The 18,009-nt window shown below is 43.4% G+C and overlaps 1 protein-coding gene across 3 annotated transcripts in view; it reads right to left on the reverse strand.

Annotated features, from left to right (window-relative positions):
* Positions 1-16,188, reverse strand: part of LOC148031205 (arginine biosynthesis protein ArgJ family) — a 34,356-nt gene extending 18,168 nt beyond the window's left edge. The window contains exons 1-2 of one of the 3 annotated variants that reach the window (XM_087684742.1): positions 15,967-16,188; positions 15,766-15,879 (exon numbers count right to left, since the gene is read on the reverse strand). In XM_087684742.1, the coding sequence (XP_087540868.1) occupies positions 15,766-15,879; positions 15,967-16,080 (228 nt within the window). In that variant the 5' untranslated portion in view covers positions 16,081-16,188. Of the gene's footprint in view, positions 1-15,635; positions 15,880-15,966 lie in introns of those variants that run through there. The other 2 variants (XM_087684741.1, XM_087684744.1) reach the window with 2 other exon arrangements.
* Between the last annotated feature and the right edge of the window lie 1,821 nt (positions 16,189-18,009).

Below are 18,009 nucleotides of genomic sequence, written 5' to 3' on the forward strand. Positions count from 1 at the left end.
TATCACCAAAGGTGGTATGAAATCCATCGTCATCTAGCTGCCCTGTGCTAATCAAGCTCTTCTTGAGCTAAGGTACATGCTGTACATGCTGAAGTGTGAAGACAGAACCATGCTGAAACTGCAACTGCACACTGCCAATACCTGCAATGTCACATACATAGTTGTCCCCAAGATGGACAACACCATGTCGACCCCCTGTATAGTCAAAAAACCACTCACGATGAGAGGTGACATGAAAGGAAGCACCTGAATCTAGAATCCAAGTATGCATGTCATCATCCGTATCTGCAAGTAAAGCATGTGTATTAAAGTGTGAAGAGACAAAGAGTGCGTCATCCTCACTGTGACTATCATGAGTGACTACATTCATTTCTTCAATTTTGACACTGCTCTTCTTAGGCTGACTCTCTTTCTTCTCTTCCTTGCTATCATCTATCTTCTTGACCTTTCCTTTCTCTTTCTTCCATTTATAGCAATCACATTTAAAGTGACCCTTCTTGCCACAATGATGGCATTCAACATCCTTACCACGTGATTTACTACGTCCCTTGCTATCAGATTTGCCTTTCTGTTGTAATCTGCCCCTAGTATGCAAAGCATTGGAAGACTTACTAGATGCATTGTTCTACCGATTCATTTCTTCCATGAGTAGAGCACTCTCTACATCAACATACAAAAGGATCGCATTAAAATTGCTCACAGCAGTCCTGAATGTATCCCAACTCTCTGGCAGAGTGCACAGCAAGAAAGTAGCCTTAAATTCCTCATCAATCATGAACTTCAAGGCAATCAGCTGGCTGAAAATGGAGTTAAACTCACTCAAGTAAGTAGACATTGCTATACCCTTTTTCATACGCAAATCCATAAGCTTTTTCAGCCAATAAACTTTGCTTGCGGCACTCTTCTATGCATACAATTCTTCCAGTCGAGTCCAAATAGCATAGGCAGAATCCAAACCTTCAATGTTAAACAGCAAGGCAATACATCTACATTGTCTCTAACATGCATAGAAGAGGCCAATTTTGCCAAAATAGAGCAATTTCAGCAAAACCCCCAAATTTTCCAAGTGTTAGATGTCCAAATTGCATGGAATGAAACCCGCATATACATAAAATGACCAAATGGCACACAAATTTCGCCCAAACAGCAAAAGCTCCAAAATGCATGCAGTCCAATGTGCATCAATGACGAGAAATTGGGTAAATTTCAGCCCAATTCTTGCATGTACATGAAAAACCCCAAATGTCGGAGGCAAAATGTCACAAATCCCTGCAATTTCTGAGACAAATATCACTAAGTCAGATTGTCCAATTCTGCATTAAGGTCCCCAAATCCGGAAAAAGCCCCAATTTTTCCAGGTCAAAATTGCACATTGTGCTTGTGCATATGAACACCCGACAAAAGGGGAGAAGGAAAAATTTCAAGAATTTGACAAAAAATGACGAAAAAAGAGTCCATCCGTCGAGTCTCGAACTCAATACATTGACCTGTCAGCATGTGTCGTCAGCTCGCTTGCCCACGTGTGCGCATCAGCTCGTTTCGTTTGGTCGCAACGTCATCCGTCTCGTCTGGCACCTGCAACCCGTCGATTGGTCGTCACGCAATCGATAGTCGCCTGTCGCCTGTCCACTCCTGCGCTAGACTCATGCCGTCGCCTTCAAAAAACATACCTACTCGTCCAATCGCCTACGTCGTCAGGCACTCGACTACTGACTCTAACATGTGCCTATTGCTAAGCCTACACACGCCTATCGACTATCTTGAGACGCGTGCACACCTGAGATGTCTCTTGCCCGCTCTGATACTAGTTTGTTATGACAAAGAGCGCAAGGATTGAAACACCCAATGCTTTCTTGCAACACAGAGAGAGAGAGAGAGAGTGTGCAGAGTAGAGAGGAGAGTGAGCACGACATTCTTGGGTATTCGGTACAATGACGAGTGTACCTCTTTAGGTTTTTAGATAGATATATATATATCAAAGTACAAATGTGCTAAGGGTGTATTCACATCCATGCACATATAAAAGGCACGATGGCCCTTTATTCCCAACACACTGCGATACTTAGTCTTAAAGACCCATTTGACTCCAATGATCTTCTTATGAGGGGGCTTCGGCACAAGATACCAAGTGCCATTCCTCTCAATCAACTCCAACTCCTACTTCATCGCTTTCCACCAATGATCGTGCTGTAAAGCCTCCTTCACGAAAGTGGGCTCCCAATCCTGCATGACACAAGTCATCAAACAGTAATTAGTGTAAACAAGCTCAATGTAGTGTGCTTGGTTCCTCCGAGAACGTCTCGGGCCATCTTGCAGCTGCCACTCCTCAGCGACCCCCTCAATCCCTACATCACGAAGAGTGTCACAAGCCCAACGAGGAGGAGGCCAGATCTCGCCTCGTGGCTCTCCATCTACTAAAGTTTCGGGAGGTTCCACCGATGGCGAGGGAGTAGTTGGTGAATCCAATGGTTAAGAACTAAGCTCCTCATCCAAAGAAGAGTTCTCAGAAGGCACAAGCTCCAAAGAAACAATCGTCGCTAACGCCCAACTATCACTGGGATCTCCAAGAACAAGGTGTTCCTTACCCCCCTCTGTGGCTGGAACTTCCACAAAACCGAACATAATAGCTTGTGTAGACATCCCGCTTAACAGGATCATACAATCAGTAGCCTTAAGACTATGAGCTACAACCCACAAATACTTGTCTTTTGAAAGCCGCTTGAAATTTTTCGTGTTGTGTCTTCAGGATGTAAACATAGGCATCACACCCAAACACCCTGAAATAAGAAACATTTGGCTTAGACCCAAAGTACTCCTCATATGGAGTCACGCCAACAACAATGGAAGTAGGGGAGCGATGAGGATGTGAACGGCAGTAGCCTCAGCCCATAGACACTAAGGTGTCTGATGATGCTCCATTATGGTACAAGCCATCTCGATCACACTGCAATTCTTTTGCTCCAAGATGCCATTCTCTTAAGGGGTGTTTGTATTGGCAAACTCCTAGTGAATACCACGACCTGCAAAAAAATTAGCAAACTCATTAGAAACAAATTCTTCGCCCATATCCGATCATAAGGTCTTCAACTTCTGACCTGATTGGTTCTCCTCAAAGAGCAACCAATCCTTAAAGTTGGAGAAAGCCTCTAACTTCAACTTCAAGAAATAAGTCCATGCCATCATGCTATAATCATCCACAATTAGCATGAAGTACAAGCTCCCTCTAAGGGACTCCGTCCTCATCTGTCCACAAAGATCATGCCTTGAAGCAATCAAGGAGGAATAAAAACCACTAAAGCGGGGCGGTATCTGTGAAAGAAGAGTTATCGCCATGTCTTCAAAAGTGATCACCTTCCCTACGTTTTGAACCTGCATCTAAAGCTGCCTCAACTTATTGATATGCTCCCACATAGAAGATGACTTGTTGACACTCAATAGTCTGCATGTGTACTTCCAAAGAAACTCACTTCATGATGGTCATCCGATTTTACATCTGATCAAGCTCCAACCATATTTCCCAAACCACTATCAAATGTTCAACATGAGAGATAATGGCTGTAGTACAAGAGAAATAAAAACGAGGAAATGTGAGCATTGAGTTTATCCCAATGTGCTTGAGCCTTTGCCAACTCCACCTTATCACTAAAAGAGAATCTAGATACGTGTTGTGAAGAAGAACAATGAATAGCCTTCGTAACAAGCTCCGCCAAATCATGGGACTCCAAAACGGCAAGCATCATGACCCGCCAAATGCAATAATTCTCACCATCGAGCTTTTGATCTGATGGAAGAGACGGTAAGACGGGCACCTTCCGGTCCATGATTGCCTAAAACTCTATCTCGACCTCAAAAGCCATCTTCACCTACAATGCCTGCACAAAACACAAAGAGCAACCCCCTCTGACTGTGAGAATACAACCTGCTAGGGCTTTGGGTCGCTCATCCCGCTCCATTTTCACCTGCCGAAGGAAGACCCAAAACGCATCCTTCTTCCTTCTCTAACAACAAAAACCAGCAACAACTTCAGCAAATCTTCTCCTTTCTCGCACGCCCACACTCGCCTCAGCCTTGTTCTGACATACAGCCCACCTGCTCCCACTTGAATGCTGAAAACGCAGCCTTGGGTCGTGTGAAATCTCCTCTTCAATTGAGTCCACCCTAGGTCAATCCTTCAATGCTCTGATACCATGTCAGAGTGAAGCAATGCGGAAGCGAATGACCAAGACAAAGAGTGAACAGAGAGGAGAGAGAGAGAGAGAGAAAGAGAGTCAAACGCAGAAAATCCGCAGTGAAAAATGTTGTATAGGAATGCAGAAATATACAAGGGTGCTGAGAGAATATCTGTGTATGTCTCTACCTCGAAGAACTTGTCTCCGTCAGCCCTAAGAGCAGTCTCCACGGTTTGCAGCCTAAAATCTGTGAAAACAACTAATCAAGTCTGCTGAAATCAAAGCCTATAAATAGGCTAGGAAAAACTTGAAAAATAATGCAGATCAGCTGCATTGAATGAAGACGACTGCTATCCAACTGCCTACCACGTGTCACCTACGCTTGGCCAACCTGCCACGTGACATCTGCCCTGCTGCCTGCGCTCCTACCATGTGGACTGCTTGCTGAAAACTGCACCTGCCTGTCCAGGGAATGTGTAAAGAAATACTCTGACAGAGAAACACAAATAACAATTGTGCGACAAAGCACAGACTGATAAAAGAACACAATTAGGGTTGGGGTAACTCAAAGACAATGAACACAGAAAATAACTGAAGTGATATAACTGCTGAATATACAATGCTCATGCAGCAAACACACTATACTCGAACTCCTGTATCTCAAGGATCAAGGCAGGGGTAATGAGCTAAAGAGTGTGTCATACTCTGAATGGATCCCGAATCATAGCAAGGCAGCCTCCGGATGTCGAACACCAACAAACGTAGCAGTGAGAAGCTGGATCTGATGTAGACAGCAATGAGGAGAGAGAAAAACTACAAACGCAAACTGCAGGAGAGAGAAACTAAAAACGCAAGCAGAAAAGCCTACAAGAGAGAGAAAGACTAAAAACGCAAGCAGGACAGCTTGGCGATAGCCATTAGGAGCTACCGACTGCTGTTGGAGGAGAGAGAAAACTGCCAGTCGACAGGCAAGACAACTGGGCGACAGCCTACAAGAAGCAAACGCAGGGTTGTGATGACATGGCAGGCTGTACAAAAGCAAGTCTATGCAGGAACAGCAGTCGCCTAGCTGGGATCAGCTCCAAACTGCATGAAGAGGCCTAGAAATTAGGTACCAACTGATGTAGACAGCAACGGGCAGCTTCAACTGAGATGTCCGCGATCCGAGGTGTGGGCAAGCTAAAATACCTGAAATCTACAAAAACGAGATTGTATCTTGAATGGAGGGCAACATATGTATTTATAGAAAGTTTGGCCCTCCCAAGTGGGTTTGTGCTTATGGGACACAGAAACTCTCTAGGATCGCGTTTCTTTTAAATAAACTAGGTTTCCTCATTAATTAAGCAAGTTTTGGGGTTGTTTAAGTAAAGCTAATGCATTTTTAGCTCAACACCCCCCCTCAAGCCCAACAACGGTGCCACAAGAAAGATCTTTTACCCCAAGGCGTCCCACCCCAAAGCAACCAAAGCATTGGACAAAGGGTGCACGTCAGCTTCCCAATGGCCTACTAAGACTACAAAGGTGATGGTTATCTTACCAAGGGAGCCCAAGTGATCACCCCGGAGAGGACAGGGCATCGGACAAAGGGTGCACGTCAGTTGTCCAGCAGCCTACCAAGCCCTAGAAAGGTAGATGGAATCAGCTATGGACTTTTTCTTTTTCTTTTTAATTTGGGAATTTGATAGGTTTAGCATTAAGTATGGGTTCAAATTAATTTTCGATCTATTGAATATCCGTGCCCCAAACGGGAGAATGATAAAGGATGGTCAAACCCAAGACCTTCACAAAACAACCACACTATCCCTACCATTACTAGCTGTCGGTGAAGAAGAAAAAAGGCTGAGGGTATAGCAAATATGTGAAGCAAGCAAGACAAGCAAAGCAGGCAAGCAAGCTAAGGAAAAACCGCCATGGGGAATACCATGAATATGGTGAATCCAGAGTCGACCACTCCAAAAGACCGAAAAGGGATAAATGCACACAAATGCATATTTACATGAACAGAATGCCAATGCAAGGGGTAATGCAAAGGGTGATGCAAGATGTCATGCTCACGCAAGATGCAATGCAACAATGCCACTTGGACAGTGCCCTCGCAGAGGAATTGTTCACTTGCCCAAGTGTCCTTTTACAATCATATCATCCTGACAAGGCGGATGAAGTTACAAATGTCCATAATACAATAAATGAATGAATGACTAAAAAACTGTAAGCATCATCACGGTCACTATCAAAAGTAGAAGCCGCCCCCTCTCAAACTAGATGGGAAAGCAAGAGAGAAGCACCCTCTTCTCGTTAAGCTAAAGTAGAGGAGGGTGTATCCAAACCGATCCTGGGTACCAGGTACTGAAAAACCGGCCGGTTGACTGCTTTGGTCAAAATATCTGCAAAATTGTCAGATGTAAGCACAAACTCTAGACGGATGGTGCCTAGCTCAACCTGCTCTCTGGAAAAATGAAAGTGGACTCCCACAAGCCGCATTCGTGGTGTAATGATCAAATTGCCCGCAAGGGCAATGGCACTGGTTATCGCAATAGACAACAATGGGAGAGTCACATGGGAAATGAAGTGCCGCCAGTAAACTCCTCAAGTAGATGGCCTTAGTGGTGCCATTGAATAAATGGGAGCCGTGCCCAAGGTAAAGAGATAGCTACCATGAGAACGTCGGGTGTCAAGATCTCCTGCCCAATTAAAATCAGTGTACCCCTACAAACATAAATCAAAACCATATGTCAAGGCATAAGAATAAGTACACAGTAAATAATGCAACACACGAAGACATGCAATCCAATGTGACATCCTAGGTGCTGTGTAATATTGACTAAGTATGCTGACTGAGTAAGCTAAATCTAGCCTAGTATGAATTAACCAAAGAAGTTTTCCTATAACAACGCGATAGGTATGTGCATCAAAGGCCTGTCTGGGGTATCATTCGACAATTGGACAATAGGATCAAGAGGCATGGCCATTGGCCGTGTCTGATCCGAAGTGTATTATTTCATTAGCTGAAGTGCGTACTTCTGCTGTGACACAAAAATGCATCCCCCATAACAAACTACCTCCATCCCCAAAAAGTAAGACAACAAATCAAGGTATGTCATCTCAAAAATAGCACTAAGCTTTGCCTTGATGTCAGCTAGGGCAACAGAACCTGAGCCTGTGATGAGTAAGTCGTCAAGGTATAGCGGGATATAGCTGACCCCCTCTGCAATAGATCGAACATATAAGTTCGAGTCACAAGGGGTAGAATGGTATCCATGAGTCCGTAAGAACTCATCCATCTTATGGAACCAAGATCACAGTGCTTGCTTCAACCCATAAAGAGCTTTTTACAAACAGAACACCTTATTCCTCGGGTTCCCTGGAGGAAAGCCCGGTGGCTGACCCACATAGACTTCCTCCTCCAAATAACCATTCAGGAATGTACTCTTAATATCCATCTGATATATCGGCCAACCGTGGTGAGCGGCTAGTGCAAGAAGCAACCGGAAAGATGTCAACCGCGCAGTAGGAGCAAAGGTCTCTTCATAATCAATGCCATGCTTCTGTCGAAACCCTTGCACGACAAGGCGAGCCTTGTACTTATCTAAAGTCCCATCAGCTTTTAGCTTGGTCCTGAAAATCCACTTTGTCCCAATGACTTTCTTGTGGCTTGGACAATCCATCAATGTCCAAGTCTCATTTCGGTCAATACTCTCTAGCTCCTTCTCCATGGCCTCTCGCCATTGAGGGTGCTGAAGAGCCTCCTGCCATGTATCTAGCTCAGAATGCACTATATAATCAACTGTAAACAACGATGCAAATGAAGCCTAATAAGCAAACCGGGTAGATCTTTTAGGTCTCTCCGGAGAGGAATCTGGTGGTAGGATCCCCGAATCCCGCATGGTCTGCTGATTCCAACGAGGTAACGGGTCTCGCGGAGGGAGCCTAAGAGATGAAGAATCTGCAATAATGTCAGGAGCAGAAAGTAAACCAGGCTCAATAGGCATGATCTCCAATGATATGGAAGGAGGAATAGGATCGGCATCCTGTGCAAAGGATTATACGATATCCCTCTCGTCAAAAAATACGTCCCTCTTAACGATCACCTTGTTTGTCTGAGGATCGGACAAACGATAGGCTTTCGCTTCAGAGGAATATCCGACAAAAATAAGGAGATCATCTTGGGGAGTGAGCTTTCATATCTTATCATCAAGCGTGTGTATGTAGGCACGACACCCGAAGACTCTGAAGTGGGAAATGACAAGCCGAGAGCCAAAAAATGCCTCATATGGAATCTTTTGAAGAAGAGCCGCAATTGGGCACCAGTTGAGAATGTACACAGAAGTGTTAACAACCTCAACCCAAAGGGGCTCAAGAAGCTGCAAACAACATAGAGCATGCCATTTCCATGACTGTCCGGTTCCTACACTCTACAACTCCATTCTAAGAGGGGGAGTTAGTAGAGGTGAGCTAGCGAGAGATGCCATGCTTCAGTAGAAACTCAAAAAACTCGTGGGAGATAAACTCACCACAGCTATCACTCCTCATGCAACCAACAAGACGACCAGTCTAGTTATGAACCAGCAACACCCAAGCAAAAAAATATATAAAAGCATCTATCTTATGCTTAAGGAAGTACACCCACATGTATCTAGAATGATCATCCACTATCAAAAAGAAGTACAATGTGCCATTTAAGGCGACAGTGGATGTTGGCCCACCAAGATCAACATGAATCAATCTAAGAGGCTCCTCAACACAATATGTAAATTGCTGAGGAAATGGGATACGGTGTTGCTTTCCAAGCTGACAAGCTTTACAAACATCGCAAGCTAGTTTTAGGCGAGGAAGGCCCTTAACCAACTGACAGTGGGATAGACGCCCTAAGTAAAAGTGCCAAAGACGCTTATTGTTCGTAGGCTCCCAAGATGTGGCTAATGTCTCGAGCTATGGAGCACAAAACCCTCGGCTGTAGGCTCGATCAAAAAGTGTATCATGTGGTAAAGGCCATTAGGCTGTGCCTCACCGTGAGCAATAACTAAACCAGTCTGAGAGTCAAGGATCTCGACTGTGGTCGCTATAAAGAAAACTGCTCGTCCCAACCAACAAAGCTATTGAACAAATAACAAGTTCACCCCAAGCTGGGGAACATGGTATACATTGTCCAACAAAGCCAGATCCGAACCCTTGTCAGTGGCAAAACTGATGCTACCTTGAGCCTGAATCTTGACCGAGAAGTTGTTTCCTATACGAACCCGCCCGACTGTAGGGGCTCGAGTACGGAAAATATCCTCTATAGGAGTCATATGATATGTAGCTCCACTGTCCACAATCCAAACAAGAGCTGAAGTGCTCGGCTGTGACGAGTGGGCCTTTGCGATAACCTCATCGAGAGGCAACTCACAGATGTGGACGAGACTCGCATTTGATGTCTCTATGGAGACGATATAGGCCTCTGCAGACCAGTTAGACAATCCCTCTCGAGTTGAGAATGTTGTTGATTGAGATGGCTAAGCAGTGGTAGTATGAGTCTGACCTTTAAACTGCTCCTTGCCATCACCCTGCCTCCCCTGCTGGGGGTTGCCCGATTGAGGGGTAGGGGTCTGAGACTTGGATTTGGGTGTTGTGCCTCTAGCCTTTGAGCGACACTCATCATCAAAATGACCAGCCTTTAAACAATATTGACAATACCTATTCTTTTTAGGTACATTCTGCCACCCTTGTTTGAATTGTGACTGGGAGTTGCCTTGTGATTCCCAGATTGATTTTGTTTTTTATTTTGACTGGAGGTTTGATTTTGTTTGTCCTTCCCTAGTTGCCCCTTCTGAGAATGAGCAACAAGAGTCCCCTCTAAGAAAGAGTTCATATAAAATTGATCGAACAACCGTGCGTAACGCAACAGCTGACACTCAAATTCATAGAAAGTAGGCATGGTAGGCTTTGAAACTATACCTTCCACAAAATTAAAGTATTTCCTGGGAAGTTTGTTCAGAAACAATGTGACTTGATCATCAGAGGACTTGGGAGTCCTTGTAGTGGAGAATTCGGCAAGAAGTCACCAATACTCAGCCAACTTGACTTTCAAGTCATCCCGATTAGTGATTTTAAAGAGTAGGAGCTCATGGTCAAGATTTATACGACAGGTTCTATCTCGAGCCGCATAACGATCCATCAAGTGTACCTATCGCTTTGACGCTAAGTCAAAATGCTGAAGCTGAGAATGAAACTCAGACAATAAGCCCTGCATCAGCTCGACGATAACGGAGGCATTCCTAGCCTTCCATGAGCGAACAATCTCGTATGGAACAAGTGCGGGATCGGGTTGGGATTCCAACTCTTGCACAAGATTCCATATGCTCTGGGAGTCAAGGACATGTCTCATCAAGTTCGACCAAGTGGTAAAGTTTGACCTGTTAAAATGAATCTTATCATTGAAAGCATGCTTGGCAGAAGATGAGGTGGAACCATGAGGTGTCGGGAAAGTGTGATAGGATGGAGATGAAGAGTAAGATGGTGGTGGTAATGGTGGTTGTGTTTGATAGAAGAATGAGAGGGACAAGATGGGTAGGCAGAAATAGGTTGGGAGTATCCAGTGAGTGCCAATTGATGTGAAGACACTGGAACACGAATGTTTCCATAAGGTATTGATGGAGGTGGAGGCACTGGGACACAAAAGCCATGTCCAAAGCTTGGTTGGGACACAGCAGCATGACTAGCAGGTCCACTAGGTAATGTTATAGAGGCAAGCTGTGGTACCAACTGATCCACACTCAGGAGAGACTGGGGGGATACCTAGACTACAATGATCCCGAAAGTGTATAAGAAGTAGGTGGAACACCACCCGATGGAGGAAAGGATGAGGTCCTAAAGGCGATGTCTAGGTTTCCATAACCCCCCGATGCGATGCGATGTGCAACATGAGATGTTTGATAGGGAAATATAAATGGTGTAAAAGGAAGTACAGAAGCAATAGAAGAATGTGGTGGGATGGATGGGTTTTGAATTTATGATATAAAAAGTGCAAATACATTTTTTTTATTTTTACCATTTAATGATTGAAAATGAAATGATAATGATGATGATGATGCACCATGCACTGTAGAAATAGAAACGCCAAATTCATTCTAATTTTGAGAAGTGAATTGAAAAGAATGAAGTTAGAAGAAGAGATACCTGACTTTTTCTAATAATCCCCACGACGTGTGTTAACATACAAGAATTGGTCCTCAAGAGAACCTTTTCTGTAGTCAACTGATTGTACTCTATCTTCCTCATGATTTCTACCAGTATATTGCAAAGCAAAAGATATAAAAGACAAAGGAACAAAAGACGAAACGAATCTAAAGTACCTTGTACCGAAGTGGACGGAAGAGGATGAAAGAATGAAACATACTCCGAATCTCTTTCTCCAACAGGGGGGCCCATCCCTGAGGGAGGTCTCGACGGCCCTGCAATATCATCAGATTTATGCGCAACATCTAAAGAGAGAAATCCATGCATACCTTCATTGAGTAGCTTCTCTTGAAGGGCAATCCTTCAATCGAGCTCCTCAATCTTCTTTCGTCTAAAGCCCATGATCACACGATATTCTTTAGTGGAAAGCTTGTATAGCCTTTCTTCTGTGTTGTCACAGGTGTCTTCCACCATGTCGGAACTTTGTGGAGCAAGTTGTTCTGCCTACTCTCGCTCGGTTCTCAACATAGGTTGTTCTGGAGACTGAATTGGTGTTGATGTGTTCGAAGCCATTTGAATCTACTGTTATTATTGCTTCTTGCAGAGAGCTTTTAGATCAAAGGCCTAGGTTTCTCAGAGAGTACCAGGCTCTAATACCATAAAAAGAAATACTCTGACACAGAAACACAAATAACAATCATACGACAAAGCATAGGCTGATAAAAGAACACAATTAGAGTTAAGGTAACTCAAAGACAATGAACACAAAATATAACTGAAGTGATATAACTGCTGAATATATAATGCTCATGTAGCAAGCACACTATGCAGTGAATGAATACTGAACCTCGAACTCTTGTATCTCAAGGATCACGGTAGGGGTAATGAGTTGTAGAGTGTGTTGTACTCTGAACGGATCCCGAATCGCGGCAAGGCAACCTCCGGATGTCAAACACCAACAAATGCAGTAGCAAGAGGCTAATTCTAATGCGGATGGCAGTGAGGAGAGAGAAAAACTAAAAACGCAGATTGCAAAAGAGAAAAACACTAAAAACATAGACAAGACAGCCTACAGGAGAGAGAGAGACTAAAAACACAGGCAAGACAGCATGCAAGAGAGAGAAAACTACCAAACACAGGCAAAACAACCTGACGATAGCTTGTACGAGCTGGCGACTGATGGAGGAGAGAGAAAACTGCCAATCGACAGGCTCGACAGTTGGGCGACAGCTTGCAGGAAGCAAACGCAACGTTGTGATGACATGGCAGGCTATACGACAGCAAGTCTCTGTAGGAACAGCAGTTGCTAGGCTGGGATCAGCTCCAAACTATGTGAAGAGGGCTGGAAATCAAGCGCCAACTGATGTAGACAACAATGGACAGCTTCAGTTGAGATATGCTCCGCAAATGGGGTGTGGGCAACAAGCTGAAACACCTAAAATCTGCAAAAACGAGATTGTATCTTGAATGGAGGACAGCATACGTATTTATAGAAAGTTTGGGACCTCCCAAGTGGGTTTGTGCTTATGGGACACAGAAACTCTCTAGGATCGCGTTTCTTTTAAACAAACTAGGTTTCTTCATTAATAAAGCAAGTTTTGGGATTGTTTAAGTAAAGCTAATGTATTTTTAGCTCAACCGAATGTCACTCTCTAGCATTATCCACCCGTGAGCTTGCACTGTGAAGCTTAGATGGCGATCCAAACAAACGATAGGCAAAGAGCTTAAGGGTAGCTGGAAGAACTCTAACTGGGTGAAAGATAGATTGCCAATGGCTTTAGAGGGATCTTCCTTTTATCGTCTAGGAAAGTAGTTTGGTCGACATATTTGACCATATTATGAATCTTCCCTAGTCGATAAAAGGAATATTTCATTTACCATCGGGTCGAGGGTGCTCCCACCGGACCCCCGTCAAGGGGGCCACTGCCCCCTCTCCCCCCGCCCAGACCCCCTAGCCAAGGTCGCTTCTGCAGTTCCTCTTCTTTGAAGTAATGTGAGAATATGTACAACACAATTGCTCCAAATAAGAGAAGCTAACTGACTCATTCAAAATACAGATGGCTAGTTGCTGCAACTCAAGACCATCCAAACCATAGTTCTCCCATCATGAAGCTGTCTCGATCTTATAGCAATCCTCCTACGCATCCCCAAAACCAAAAGAATCCCAAAAGATCCTATAACATGAAAGCTAGTCTCTGATCTTTCGTCTAGTACCATGATCAGGCACTAGACAAGACAATATAAGTCTCTGTGCATCCATAACCTCAGTCTCATCCTCTTGACCCTTGCCCTAGACTTAGGATCCACAGCAAATGCAGCTACATACATGGGTGAGCTATAGGAGTTTCACCTCGCTACAACTAACTCCAACCATTAGCAATCAATGAAACTCCATTTTTAACCCATAGGCTTTTTCTAGTCACTACTACTTACTCAACAAGGCGCTTCTCCTTGTCGAGCAAAGTGGTGTGTAAGGTCTCTCTAATGATAGAGGCATATACGAATGACTATACTCACCAATCTTCTTACACATAAATTTAAAATACTTTGATCTAGTTGCATGAAACCGAAGGTGGTCATGATAGAAAAAAACGAGTCACTGATGTATCCATCTCTTCTTTCTTCATTGGATCCCAACTAGCATCAAGTGTACTCGATCTATGTGCAACATGTGGCATTATTAATGCCATGGCTGATGCAAAGCCTACAGTTGGTGTGGAGATAGCATAGGTCTACATTGCCATCTAAGCCTACAGTTGTTGTGTAGCCGTGGCATGCTAACAAAGCGAGAGCATGACAACAAGTGAGAGTTCGAAGAGTCGAGATAGATGGAAGCAAGCGTGAATCTGACAGCAATCAACTTTGTCTCGTAAGTTAAGTGCCATGTGGCGTTTCCTATCCATGTTCCTAACATGAAACACACTAGGAAGTGTGGGAACACATTCCCTGTTCTGTTCCCTCCTGCGTTTCCTATCAAAAACGAGACAAGTAACACAATGATGGCTATGTCCACCCATGCATTTCCATAATGACGCTTAGATGGCAATGTAGACAAATGCAATCCCAAGGAACTGTTCCAATCGTTTCTTATCTCTATGGATGTATTTGAGGGTCTCCTTCCATATGCCATTGGTTCCCAGGCTGATCTTGATGCAGAAAATCAGCCATTACAGCATGTTGAATCTGCCTCACTTACCTAAAACCAATGTCCAGTTGATTCAATTTCTCCTAGGGCAGTGGATGACACAATTGTGCATGAAAGGGCTGCTATATATACAACCAAAACACTCCCTGGATGGCTATTACAAACTCTTAAAGAGTGTCGTATGGATCATTCCGGTTCTAGAAATGTAAGAGGCATATATTTTTTGATACATGCCATATTACTAATGATAAGGAAGCATATTGTTTTGCTAGTACTCTTTTAGATGACGATGACTCCACATATTTTGAGGATGCACGACAAGATGTGCATTGGGTGCAAGCCATGAGTGATGAGATACGCTCTATTGAGTAGAATAACACATTAAGTCTTGTTGACTTGCCTTCTGGTAAAAAGGCCATTGGCACACATTGGGTTTACGCTTAAAAGGAAATCTAGTGAGTCTATTGACAGATACAAGGCAAGGCTGGTTATGAAGGGATATGCTTAGAAAAAGGGCATTGACTATCACGATACATTTTCTCCTATATCCAAGATGACCACCAATAGATGTGTGATTGTTGTGGTTGCACATTTTAGTTGCGATGTACATCAATTGGATATAAAGATAGCATTTTTGAATGGAGATTTGAAAGAGAATCTATATGTTGCATAACCTCCAAGCTGTGTTATGCGAGGTCAAAATTGCACAAATGTTGCTATTGATATCTCCCCGATGAATTATAGTGTCCTAACATTCAAACAGCTGATGAAAATCATGCCTATTATTAAACAATGAGACAACTTGATTAAGGCTTTCAAGTAACTCATCAAGAATAAGGAAAGATGCGACTCAACAAGTTAAAGAAATAACTGGTGTTATTATGCCACTATTGGCAAGGAGACACCTCATAAAAATGAAGCATAGCCCACCTAATCTTTTTAAACAAAAGATGCATTGTTTGTAGCCATTTCAAGCTATGGAACCAATTCTTATGTGGGATCCATAAGGGTAATCTAAGTCAAAGAAATGAGCATTTTACATTATCACTCTTTTGTGAACCCTTCACTTACAATTAGATGTAAAGAGCATCAAAATCTCCCAATTTTTTTCATTTGAGCATCATATGATGTATGGGGACTATTAAAGAACATGGTCTATGACTCACTTAGATGTCGCTCTTTTGGCCTCTTTACCCTAGAGTAGGATGCACTTTCTTAAGCCGCCCGAGTGGGACAATGTGTTTCTTCAGAGGGTCTTGGACCTGAATACTCTCCTGAAATCTCTCGTAATCTCACCTGCTTCCATGGCCCCTCTGGCAGAAAAATCGGTGCTGCGGGTATGTGGTTGCCAGCAGATACGGTATCCACAGCCACGATGGCTTTGAATTTAGCAGCCCTCGCTAGGCGATACTGCATTGCGCCGTTTGAAAACACGAATCAAAGTCAGACTTGGAGCTGATTTTCAGACATGTGCCAGTAGAAGAGTAGCTCACTCACAGTGCGAACGAAGGGCGTGCTGATGCCGCAGGGAAAGGCGGCCAGCTGCTGCTGCTGCTGTTGCTCCGGGCGAAAACATGGACTCGCGCCATGACCACGTTGGCAGAGCATCATGGTGGCGGTCTCTCAGAGAGACTCTCTCTCTCTCTCTCTCTCTCTCTCTCTCTCTCTTTTCAAAAATTCAATTCCCACGGTGTTTTCTAGCTACCAAAATAAGCAGAGTTCTTAGCCTCGATCGTGTCTAAGAGATGCCTTTAGCATTACAAGCTTCTTACATTGGTTTTTAATTAATATAGCTAACAAAAGTTGTCGCACAACGACAAGTGAGGTAGCATGAACATAATCAGACATAAGATTGTTGGCAATGGCAAAATGGAAATGAGCAAAAAATACGAACACCTTGCTAAGGCAAATCTAGAGCACACAAAACGAGTTCATCAACAATCATCTTCCAGTGTTTTCCCATCTCATCCCCTTCCATCAATTGACCAAAATCCTCAGCCAAATAGTCACCATCCAACTCAACAGATTCTTTCTCATCCCCATGCCCAATATGCTGGTCAAGAAAAGCCACATCAATACCACTTGACACCTGCATATCAGCCATAATAAAAGCCCAACCTTTGTGAGTGCTGCGCAGAGAATAGGAGACGTGACAAGCACCATCTAAGGTAATAACTGTAGATTTGCACTGGATTGGCAGATGCAACAAACATTGGATGCATAAATGGCAAAGAAAGATTCAATGATCTCTAACCTAAAAGAAGAACTCGAAGGAATGCAAAAAGAAATTGGAGCACAAAAGGAATCACAAATCACATTGGAGCTACAAAAAGAAATTGATGCTTTAAAAAAGGATATGCACAACTATACAAGTGTGGTGGAAGGAACCCAAAAGAGAATTGAGCATGTTGAGAATGCTATTAAAGAAAGTGCAAAATGAATAGATGTGGCAAAAAAGAATAAAAGAATGCATGGCAACAAAGTGGAAGTTATGAATGTCACCTTGAAAGAAGAGACAAAAAGATGGACATATGCATTCCACTTACAAGTGGTTGGACTAGATGAGAAAAGCTCCCCAATTATAGATGCTACAACTCTTGTCGCCAAAATTGGGGCTACAGATGTACCCATCATTGGGGCCTAGTGAGTCAAGAAAGACGATACAAAAACAAAAGTCCTCGTCCTAAAGTTTGGAGACTTGGAAAACAAGAGAACCTTCCTCTCCAAGAGGATCACTCTCAAAGGAGAAAAGATCTATCTAGATGAAGACCTTACCCCAATCCAAATAGCCCAATGGAGGGAAAACATGCCACGTATTCTAGAGGCACAAAAAGCAAGTAAATGGGCTATCTACAAATATGGAAGAGTCATCGTCACATAGAAAAGGACAGCATGATGGTGCGTAGCCTATGAAACCCTGAAGTTCACACTATGGAATTGCAATGGCTCCCTTAAGACAGATGCATGTTATTTTGAGGATACTTTCAAAGGGACAAACATTACTATGTATACTGAGACACACTAGTGTAAAGACAGTTGTCTACCTAATGTATATGGATATAGATGGGAAAGTACACATCGCCTTCAATGCCTAGGAGGCCTAGAGGGATGAGAGGATCAAGAGGCGTGGCAATTCTATTTAGAGAAGAGCTCCAAGATACAATCCAAGTGGTACACAGAGATGTAGAGGCAAGATACATGTGGATTAGGTTACATACAAATAGAACTCGAGACATATATATTGCCATATGCTACTTTTTCCCTACATACTCTAAGTTTGCCCCTAAAGAGGCATCCCTGTATAAACCACTATATGAGGATATAATGAGATTTATGAGCATTTGGGATGTTTTAGTAGCAAGAGACTTTAATGCATACATATGAAGCAACCAATCTGCTTTCTTTGACACTAACAATGAGACGTTAAGAGATACTGCATTAGATGAAGTGGAATTAGTCAAATCAAACCAAGATAGAGAGATAACAGAATATGGAACACACCTATTAGCATTAGGAAGTGCATATGGTTCAGCCATCCTT

Source organism: Lygodium microphyllum, chromosome 9 (genome assembly GCF_053477565.2).
Source record: "Lygodium microphyllum isolate KBCC chromosome 9, Lygodium_microphyllum_v1.1.10, whole genome shotgun sequence".
Lineage (NCBI taxonomy): Eukaryota > Viridiplantae > Streptophyta > Polypodiopsida > Schizaeales > Lygodiaceae > Lygodium > Lygodium microphyllum.